We start from the raw sequence: 11,518 nt of genomic DNA on the forward strand, positions 1-11,518 counted from the left end.
GTTTTCTGTGGCTGCTGTAACAAATTACCACAAACTGGGTGGTTTAAAACAACAGAAATTTATTACAGTTCTGGAGGCCAGAAGTTGAAAATTAAGCTGTCAGTAGGGCCATGCTCCTTCCAAAGGCCATAGGCCCAAATCCTTCTTCATCTCTTCCAGTTTCTGGTGGCTGCTGACATTCCTTGGCTAGTGGCCGCATTGTTCCAATCTCTGCTTCTGTCTTCACATTCATTCTCATTTTCTTTCTCTCTCTCCCCGTCTCTTCCTCTCCCCCTCCTTTTCTCCCTCTCCCTCTCTCATTTTCCACTGCCTCCCTATTATAAGGACACTTGTATTGCATTTAGGGCCTATCTAGATAATCCAAAATAATCTCAAAAGCCTCAACTCAATCACATCTGCAAAGAATTTTTCCCACCTAAATTAACATTCACAGGTTCTAGGAATTACGATGAGAATATCTTTTTAGGGTGATACTTGTAGCCTCACTGGCCCCTCATTACTCAGTTTCAAGGGTCAAGAGGGTGTTGGTCTATCTCTGCAGGCCCTTAGGATCTCACTAGGAAGTTTGTGCATGCTACTTAACGTGTATTTTGTCAGCTATCCCAAAGACACTTAAAAGTTTGGTGAAAATTTGTCCAGCTATTTTCGAGTGCTGTAACAAACAAAAGTAGAAGTATAAATAGGAAAGAGGGACAAGAAAAAGAAGAAATAACATTTTAAAAGCCACTAGTAATATGACCTTTATGTTTTTCAAATCCTGGGCATGTGCTTAATTCATGACTGAAGTGATCTGTTTCTAAAGGATTTGGAAAAGCTGTGGCCTTCTAATAACTCTAGGAATAAGGGTCCTGTTACCCCCAAGTTTAATTGGAGGAATCAGTAATTCCAATGCAGAACCCAGAAACGTGGACCTCAACCTCCTTAGTCCAAAATCAAAAGGAACAGGGAATAGGCAGAACACTTGTTTCTAGAAGAGCCTATTACCTATGCTTCTGAGAAAGGAGGGGTTTCTAGTGTAGCCTCAGCCACAGGCATGGCAGAAAAAATCTTGGGCTTTAGGGTAAGCAAGTTTGGTTTCAGGTTCCAACTCCATTTGAAACTGAGTGATTTCAGTTGTCATAAAAGGTACCTCTCAAGTAATGAGTTTGATAACATCAACATCTGTCCTGGAGCCATTCCCTTTCATCCCCCACCCCCCGGCCCCATGCATATCTGGACTATAGAGACATTATACCTGAACAGGCAACTAAGAAAAATTCCATTCTCTTCCACTCCCATTTAGTTTTCTCTGTCAAATGTAATCCCCAATTGAAATGTACTCTTCTGGAAAGAAAAAAACGAGTAACCACGAATGAGTAGATTATTTCAATATTAGCTTAATTTTGAGGTTGCTGTTGGTAGCCACTACAAAGAGCAAAACAGTTTTCTTTTTTAAAGAAAACAGTACTAAATGAGAGAGAAATCCCCTCCAGTTCTCAGAACTAAATCCAAGTGTCTTTTCATTTCTCTTGCCTAGGAAGTGGCTTCTTTTCTAATTAATTATGGCTATGTTAGTGTCCTGAAACCAGGGTGGGTCCAGCTTCTCTAAAATGGATGAAGAAATGTTAAATCCAGTCACATGAGAGGGCCTGAAGGAGGAAATAATTTTGTGCAACATACCAAATTTAAATTCTGCTTTTGCTGTTAAAACAAGAAGGGGAAGAGGTAAAGAAAAAGCAAAGGCAAGTGGAAACAGTTTCTCAGAGTGCTGGGTTCTTCAGGTTTTCAATTCCTTTCTGCCCTGTTGGCTTTGACTTCATTCTCATATTTAGGTCTCTTATATGGAATCAGGAAGAGAAGTCTATGGGACACACTGATATTAGCCAGCAAAGCATGATTTGTTGAAAACGAAGATGAGATAAACGGGTTAGATGCCTTTAGTTACTAAATTCCACGGCTGGCAAACGCTATCCGTCATTCAATGACAACCACAGTTGCCTCGGCGTCGGTACAGCCATGTTTTTGAGTCTTGAGATCCTGGTTTTTGTCTTCCCACTCTCCATCGTGTGTTCAGCTGCGCACTCTCTCCTACCGTACTCCTGACAGCTCCAGAACACACGCGAAGAAAAGGGAGTGAACAGAACTGTTCGAAAGCAGGCATTAGTTTTTCTTCCTGCTGCCTACCCAGAAGCTCACACTAAGAACCCGGGGCTGTTTGCTGCGCGACACCATGGACAGCTCTTCAGGCGCCACCTGGTTGGCCCGGCCTGCCGACCGTCCCGAGCCCTCCCTTCGCGGGTCCAGCCGGTGGAGGCGGCAGGGGGTGGTCCTGACGCCCAGCCGGGCACGTATCAATACTCAGCCCCCACAGCGTCTCCCCAAAGTCCCTCCCCGGCGCTCACGCTCTCAAGAGCCCACGTGAGGGGGCCAGGGAGGCCGGATCCTCCCTCTTTTGGCATCCCTGGCGGTGGGACCTGCAGCTGCGGCCGGGGGGGGGGGACACGCCGCCGGAGGCGAAGCTCGCCCAGGTGGAGGCGGCGGCAGCGGGCAGAAGCCTGACACCTCCCGGCAGACCAGAGTGGGCGGAGCCTCCCTCCTCACGCCCCGCCCACTCCCCGCGAAGGGCGGGTCTTCCGCCCTCAGCCGTGGCGCAATGCGGAAGAGATGGGCTTGTTGGAGCGGAAGTGACGCTTCCGGCGCCTGTGGCAGCGGCGGCTGCAGGAGAAGGAGGAGGAGCCGGAAGAAGAGGTGAGCAAGCCGGCGGGGGGCGGGGAGCGGCTGCGGCCAGACCCACCGGCAGCCTGGCGGGCGCTTCCTGAGGCAGTCTCCGCCGCCGCAGCCTCCCCGGGAGCGGTGAGGAGCGACCGCGGGCGACCCGGGTGTGGGAGGCCGGGCGGGGTTGTGAGGAGACCACCGGCTGTGAGGGGCGCCGCGTTGGGCCGGGGGCTGTGGTGACAGCGGCTGTCAGCTTGCACGCAAGAAGGAGCCGAGTCCTTCTGGGTGTCGGGGTTTCTCTTCTGGTGCATAATGGAGGGGTTGGGCTACTCGGCGCCTTCGACCCCCTGGGAGGTTGACTACTCAGGACCCCCGAGGACCCCAGTCGGGTCCGTTCCCCGAGTCGTGACTTTTCTTGGGTGGCCATTAATATTTATCGGCTCCACCTGCCGTCCCCCCAGCCGGTGGTAACCTGTGCCGCTTCCCTTGCCCTTCATTGCCGCCTCTGGGAAAGCCCGTGGTGGATAATCCTTGCCCTCCTCCCGCCCCCTAAGGAGCTTTGAACCAGGCTTGTTAACCTTTCCTCCCACCTCCTTTCCTTTACCCCCAAAGGAACGCTTAAAGTTTCCGAATCGGTTCCCTTTCAACGTAGTGACAAATCTCGAAGCAGGAAGCTGATAAACAACTCCGAACGAAATAGGCTCCAAAATTTTCCTTCCAGTAAATATAAATTAAACGGGAAACTCATCTTAACACAACCGTTCGTGGACATAACAGTGCCAAAACCTTGTCTTGCTTTGTCGTGAGAATTGGTAGCTTTTCTCTTGCTTTTTGGTAAAATTAAGTGACGACTTATCTTTTGGAATAAACCATTCTCTTCCTGAGCTCCCTTTTTTCCACCCCAACCCCCCCCCCCATCAAAACCTGGCAGGGAGGGACTTCTGGATGCCTTGCGGTCCTCGCTGCAGAAGGAAACACCAGCTTGATTTGCTTTGCTTTGCTTGGTTTTCACAGGGCTGCCTCTGAAGAAAGGAGAATGGCGTTCAGCAAAGGATTTCGGATCTATCACAAATTGGACCCCCCACCTTTCAGCCTCATAGTGGAAACTAGGCATAAGGAAGAATGTCTCATGTTCGAGTCTGGGGCTGTAGCCGTGCTCTGTAAGTCATCTGTGACAGCCCAACTGGTCATGGTCTCTGTTTTGATTTGTAGTAATTCAGATGCAACCATTTTTTAGAAAAGACTCTGACAACCCTTTCACTGTATTTCATCTAGCAGATCATACTTTTTTTTCCTTTTAATCAAACCTTCCTGTAAACTTTTTGTTAACAGGTTTTTGTTGGGGGAGTGCAGGGAGGTGCAGGTTCGGGTAACATGATTTTGCATTCTTGGGTTCTTCTGCTTCCAAAAGTAGATCTTTTTTCCAAAGAGACTGTTGCAGTTTATATTATATCATATAAACTCATAAAATGGCTTGCTTAATATTTTTCCTGTAATGAACAGAATTTCTTGTAGATCAGTTATAGTAGTAGATATTATCTAATATTATCCAATATTATCGGAGTGTCTTTTGTTGAGGCCCTTATATTTTCATTGAGAGAATTGTAAACGTCTAGAATTTCATGTGAGATATGTGATTGATTTCATATTATTTAACAATTATTTTGACAGTCCAATTTAAAGAAAAGGATTACTGCATCACAAGAAAAATAGACTACTAAGGTTTGGGTTATTTTGTCGGCAGATGGATGAAATGAAAATGACTAATTTAAATATTATGGTTCGTTCTTAATGCAAGATTTAGGCAGATAGCCCCAGTTTGGTGTTATTTCAAATGTGATAGTATTTTTTAGAGATTTTCTAGTGTTAACTACTTGTTCTTTTCATGTTTTTTGTATGCGAAGATCATTTTAGTTACTGGTTCTATATTATAAATTAAAAAGTGTTTGAAAGACATGCTTGCAAATACAAGCCCTTACATATTTGAAACTGTTAACTTTCTCCACACTTAATAAGTGAAGAGCAAAAGGCCCTAATCTTTGCATACAGAATATTAACTTCAGTATAAGTTAACCTGACTAAAATAGTTTAATTTTATCCTGATGCGGAAAAGGGTAGTAACATAATGAAAATCCATAATCAAAGAACGGTGTATAAGAAATATATATTTTCGAGACATATGTTAAACATGGTTTGAATGAAGGAGAGGGGTTGTATGTTTTGTAAGAACAAGTATAAACAATATTCATTATACTCAATCAGTATGGACTTAATTGCTTCAAATTGTTTTTATATTTAAATAAAAACCTTGCTACAATATTAATTTCCATAGCATACAAGTATAATTCTTATACTGATAAATTCTTAATTAAAAATATTTGGGGAGGGCGAAGGTTTGGTTTAGTGTGGAAAACATTTTTCAGCTGCTTGTGTCTTTGGTGACATTACCTTATTTACTGATCTTGTCTAAATTCTAATGTTTCTTTAATTGTGGTTATTCATAATTATAATGAGAAGTCAAATCTTCAGCTACAAAATATGTATTACTTATAGTTTTTAGGATTATTGCTGTACTTTACTCCGAGGTCAGGAAACCTAAGAATAATTGTCTTTCCAAAACCTCCAGCAGCCATATTTTATGCCAGATAATGGTGTTTTTTTTGTTTTCTTGTTTTTTTTTTTTAAAGGCCCCAAAACATCCATTTTGGCATTAATATTCATTTTAAGGAGAAAGAATATTTAAATGTTGTCTTTATTATTTATTCTATTTATTTTCATTAGATTTAGACTATATAAGTAATTCTTCAGAGAAAAATGCTTGAATATTGCCTCTTTCTGTAAAGCAAGCATAAATGGATATATAATCTGTTTGATATGTTACTATCTTTCCTTCTATAAACTTTATAGTAATATTTAATATTTAAGAGCTAACGAAACTTTCTTATCAATCATTTGACTTATAAAATTATTTGGCCTTCAGTTTGGACTGATACTAATGTTTATATTGTGCTATACAGTGTTTGTTTTTTAAAATCTTCACAATTTTTAAATGCCTGTTATATTGAGGGAATTGTGCTTGGAAAATGCTGACATGTTCTCTTATCTTCAGCAATCTCAGATCTCTGAATTTTAGTGCATCCTGCATATCAGTCTACCAGAAGAATCATCTAAAATAATTTTTTATATTAAACTGAAGTATAACTCGATTTTTCACCAAGATTAAGTTCGAACTCCTCAACCTGTCATTTATCTATCCAGTGTTGATCTTTAAGGAGACTCTGGTGTTTTCTCAGTGCTTTTTCAGATTACGATGATTTTTCCAGCCTTCATCATGCTGTTCCTTGTTACACCTTCTTCCTCCCAAGACTGCCAGAGTGTTTCTCTCTACCTTTTTAGTCCGAGCCTGGCATTCCCACTCAGGTCTTCTTCCTTCATGAGAATCTGCCTCATCACTGCAGCTCACTTACATCTCTACCTTCCTGTCATTTCTGTAGAACTTAGTCTGTATCATAAGATGAGCACTTTTTATGTGCTGGTTTTGTTGTTCTCTAAATGCATGTATGCAGGTGTTTTTCTTTAAAATAGATGGTAAAAGTGACCCTAGCGGGACTTAGTTTTCACATACCCAAAGTTTATAATTTCAATGCTCTCTAGTTGCTCTGGCTTTAAAGAGTAAAGTTTAAAATATTAGACATTTTAGTCAGTATACAGTGTTGAGGTTTGGCAGTCACTTAATTTTCTTGGATTATGCCAGAAGTGCCATGAGATACCAAAGATGAAATTTTGTCTTTCATATCATGAGCACATACCAAAAAGTAGATTACAAATGAAAATACAGTGAAAATAGTCTCAGAACATGGTTCCCCTTAGAGACCAATCCTATTGTCCACTAATCCGGCCTCAGGACTCTGTCTTTATGTTGATAGGATTCTAAGCTTAAATCAGTGATGATGCTATGACATAAGTGTCATAATCACCTGGGCAGCTTTTACAAATACTGGTGCCTAGGCTCTAGTCCCCCAGAGATTCTGATATAATTAGATTGTGATGGTTATTTCTGAGCAAAGTTTATATACACCTTTCAATGAAAAATTAGGGGATCAGTTTTTTTTGGCTTGCAGATTTTATCCAAAATATCCATGTTTCCAGAATTTTAATGCTATTATTATCTATCATGGGATTAATAAGTAGTTTTCCCTCAGGCTGAACCAAGTGCTAATGCTCCGCTAGCACTTTGAGTATAGTGCCTTCATATCATATGGAACTCTGTTCAGGTTTCCATGTCTGGATGCTGGGCTTTTTGAAGAAAAAGTTGTGTCTCAGTAATGCTTGTATCCCCAGTGCTTAGTACACAGTGTTTTACCCATACTTTAAAAATAAATGGTTATTAAATGAATGACATCAAGGGAAAGACTAACCTAAACTAGATTACAAAGTTGACAAACATATAGTTATTATGTTTAAAAATATGGTAACTTTTTCTATAGTTTATTATATTTTAAAGAATTGCTATTGAACTGCTGATATAAAGGACATATTACACATTATTTAGATTCATCACTGAAAAGTCCTAATGGAAATAATGGTTAACCACATTATTAAGGTTTTTCTGAAATGCCAATTAAAAATGTCTGATGAATGTTATTTATGACTTTTATAAATACTATTAACAATTTATTTTAAAATTACTGTTCTTGGCTAGGTGTAATGGCTCACTCCTTTAGTCCCAGCTACGTGGGAGGCTAAGGTGGGAGGATTGCTTGAGCCCAGGAGTTCGAGGTTGCAGTGAGCTATGATGATGTCACTGCACTGGGTGACAGAGCAAGACCCTGTCTCAAAAAAAATTGTTTTTCAGTTTAATTTGACATTTTCTGTACTAATAATTTTCAAAAATGAATAATGCTAAAAATGGGTATATTACTAAAAAACATACTAACTGTTATCTAAGGATAAGAACATTTCAGAAGTTTTTAAAAATAAATAAATGCAACAGAAGAAGTCAATAATGAAATTATTTTCCATTTAAAGAAAAGAAATTTTATTTTTTGTTTTTTTGGTTTTGTTTTGTTGTTGTTGTTTTGTTTTGGTTTGGTTTTTTTTGAGTAGCTGGGATTACAGGTGTGCTCTACCACACCCAACTCATTTATCTGTTTTTCTGTGGAGACAGGGTCTCGCTCTTTCTCAGACTGGCCTTGAACTCTTGGCCTCAAGCAGTCCTGCCACCTCGGCCTCCCAAAGTGCTAAGATTACAGGCATGAGCCACTGTGCCTGGCCTAAACTGAAATTTGGTGTCTGTGGGACAGTGGTTCAATTTAGCAGGTGGACTCTGTGACCAGTATGCTGCATCTGTACCAGTATAAGCAGCAAGTGTGATGGCCAGCAAGTTATGACACTACATTTTTTCCCCCCTGGAAACGAATTCATTAAGAGATAGAAGAAATCTCTCAGCTTTGTGTATGAGTCAGTGTATGATTCAGTGTTCCTAGTCTTTCTACAGTTTATACACACACAAAAAGATCATCACAGGGAAGGACAAGCAGTCAGATACATGCATTAAATCCACAATGTTATTATTTACAACCCATCTCATGCTTCAGTAAACAATTTACTTCATAATTGTATCCTAAATAGAAGATAGAGTAAAGAGAATACATGGGAAATGGAGAATGATTCTAAAAACAGAAGTTGTGGATCCCCTGTTTAAAAGATGGGGATGTAAGGTAGTGATATAAATTCCTAACTCTTAAAATGAAAGCTTTTGCTCTTTTCTATATCACATGCTAGTATGAGGCTAAGGATGAATTGGTTTCATCTGTCCAGTGGTGAAATTATTTTCAGGTTTACCAAGTAGTATAATTTGAGTCAGATTAGGACTCAAGTCATGCACTTTAGTAGACAGCAAGGCCACATCACTTAACTTTTGGACCTGGTTTTACCAGGTTGTCCACGTAGAGATACTTTGTCTACCTAATTTTTCCTGTGTCATGGATGGAAATATGAGTCATAAATACAGGACAATATTCTGGAGACCTTTATCACAGAATGTGAAATATTCTGTCTTTTCTATGAAACGGCACAGTGTAAAGGAGTAATAATAATGAAATAATAGTTGCCATTTACTGGAGGCTTACCCTGTCAGTCACAACATTAAGCCAGAGGTTTCTAAACTTTATTGTTTCATGGCACCCTTATTGTCTCATTAAGTTTTTAACAGCACCTCTAGGCCACAGGCAATTCCTAATAGTTCTGTTTATTAAATAGGTCTAACCCATATTTATGTCCTAACAACTTTAGTAGCTATTATGAAAAAAATGCAGAATAAATTTAAAATAATTTATTTTCTTCATAAGTAACCACATTTATTTGCTGATAGGATGTGTGTGCCTGTTGATCACTAGACAATTTTCAAATCTTGGAATCAGATTGAACACTGACTGCCCTTCTCATTTCCTGTTCCACACTGCTTTTCAAGTGGTACTTGCTTTTATCACACAACCACCAAAAACCCAGCTTCACAAATATATGTCATCCAAGGAATGCATTGCAATCTAATGTTGCAACTGTGAACCACCTCAAGCTAATAGTTTGTCTGGTATCCAGCATATACTGAGGTTCTCAGTGTTGCCTTCAATTTAAAGTATCTTACTTGTGGCTTCTTTGGCAGTTTGCTGCAATGCCCTGGGGTATCTCAGCATACAGTTCAGTAGAATAGGGTATTTCATGCACTTTGTTTCATCCAATTCTGTGAGTTTTGCTTTTATCCACATTTCACAGATGTGGAAACTGAGGCTTGTAACGATCAAATGACTGCTCCAATGATATAGTCTTACCATTTGATATTTTTCACTGTAATTATTGTTTGTGCTTTTGTGAGGGTGGTGGCTGTTATTTTTAGGTGTGAGAAATAAAGAGTGAAAAAAAGAGAATGCCAGTAGATGACTTTACAGTTAAGAGTGAAATTGGTAGTATTTTTAATGAAGAAACTGTTACACTTGTGTTTTTACCGGTAAACTATTAATATATTGGAGGGGAAAACATGGTTTAATTTAAAGTAAGGTCATTAAAACCAAAATTTCTTTGCTGGGCCAAGTTAAATGTCAGCTTCTAGAATTTTGGGTAAGCGTAGTAAGTGGTAATGACAAGCAGTGTGGATAATTTTGTTTTTTCTAATTGCCAAATGCTGTCAGCATGATTGACCTTTAGATAAGTGGCAGTATCTTATCTCTTTTTAAGAAACATTTGCAAGTTGAGGGAAGAAATGACTTTTTATAGTTGACTTTTTCAACACAGAAATGATGAAATTCAGACTTGCTATATATCACTTTGTTAGGGTTGGAAAAATTTATTTTTTTATAAATAATTTTTGGATGTATATATTTAATAGAAAGTAAACAGCAACTTAAATATCAGCTCTTTAAAAATAAAATCAACCCAAAAACTGTTCTATCCTGGGCTGGTAGCAGGATCAGCCTACATGTAGGGCCAAACCAATATTTCCTAAGTGCTTTCATTTCTTTACCACTTAACTTTGCAAAGAGGAAATAAAAGGGAAAGGCAGAATTTCTCTCTCATTGAATAGTAAAACACTATTAAATGTCTTTTTATTACAAATTTTCAGGTCTATTAGATGTTCTGACTTGTCCTATAAAATATAACTAGCTCAGGACTAGAAGAGGATTTTTGCTTCTGACCATGGTGGAGTAACAGGAACTAGATTTACCTTCCCACCTTAAATAACAACAACAAAAGTAACAAAATATATGGAATGATATTCAGACATCAAACAATAGGCAGCACAGGACATTGACCCCCAAGAGAGGGTCAATTAGGTAGGCCTTATGATAGCTCCAGCTTACTGCCTGGAGAGCTTCCAGGCCACAGCAACAGAAAATGCACCCAGACAAAGCTTGGCAGGCTCCCTGAGTAGGGAATATGGGGAGACCAAGGCTGCCAGAATTCTTGGGGCTGAGTACCAGTGAGGAGATGGCTGCATGAAAAGCTCTGGAGATCTGTAGAGGATTCTACCTGAGACATTAGCTGAGTACTGATCAGTGCCAAAGTGTGAGGAAACTATCCAAGGCAGGGAAAGAATTACCAAAAAGGAGCAGGTAGAAAAAATTTCTGGAGCTCACATAGGGCTGGGAATAGTTCTGCTGAATAGCCAGAGTGGAGAAATCTTGTAATACATGGGGAACTGGGTTGAGTACTCAAAAGGGTACATTGCATCAATAATGGGGCAAAGTAGCCCCAGACTAAATTCCACTCTGGTCCTACCTAACATAGCTTAAAAAGAAGACCCAAAGGGATCACACTGTTTCAAATATCTTAATTTCCAAATAACTATCCCAGAACAAAGTTTAAGAATATTTATAGGAGGCTGGGGATGGTGGCTCACACCCGTAATCCTAACATTTTGGGAGGCTGAGGTAGGAGGATCTCTTGAAGCCAGGAGTTAAAGACCAGCCTGAGCAAGAGTGAGAGCCTGTCTCTACAAAAGATACAAAAATTAGCTGGGCATGGTAGCATGCGCCTCTGCAGTCCCAGCTACTTGGGAGCCTGAGGCAGGAGGATAGCTTGAGCCCAGGAGTTTGAGGTTGTGGTTAGCTATCATGACAGCACTGCCCTCTAGCCTGGGCAACATTGTCTCAAATATAAAAAAAATAATAAAAATTTTGAGGTGATGAAGTCTGAATAAGTGAAACTTTAAAGAAGCATAGAAAGCAATAAAAGAGTGGAGTAGACTAAAGTACCAAAAGTAGATATAGCTTTAAAAATTGCATATCTTATTTTAATACAATTGCATATTGTATTTTTAAAAAATTGC

At 39.9% G+C, this 11,518-nt stretch overlaps 1 protein-coding gene across 1 annotated transcript in view; it reads left to right on the forward strand.

The window, feature by feature from the left end:
• Positions 1-2,632: 2,632 nt before the first annotated feature.
• The window catches only part of SYNJ1 (synaptojanin 1), a 99,584-nt gene continuing 90,698 nt past the window's right edge, over positions 2,633-11,518 (forward strand). The window contains exons 1-2 of the mRNA XM_012657335.1: positions 2,633-2,727; positions 3,709-3,854. Of these exons, the coding sequence (XP_012512789.1) occupies positions 2,633-2,727; positions 3,709-3,854 (241 nt within the window). The remainder of the gene's footprint in view (positions 2,728-3,708; positions 3,855-11,518) is intronic.

This window comes from Propithecus coquereli, unplaced genomic scaffold (assembly GCF_000956105.1).
Source record: "Propithecus coquereli isolate 6110/MARCELLA unplaced genomic scaffold, Pcoq_1.0 Scaffold54, whole genome shotgun sequence".
In the NCBI taxonomy this organism is placed as follows: domain Eukaryota; kingdom Metazoa; phylum Chordata; class Mammalia; order Primates; family Indriidae; genus Propithecus; species Propithecus coquereli.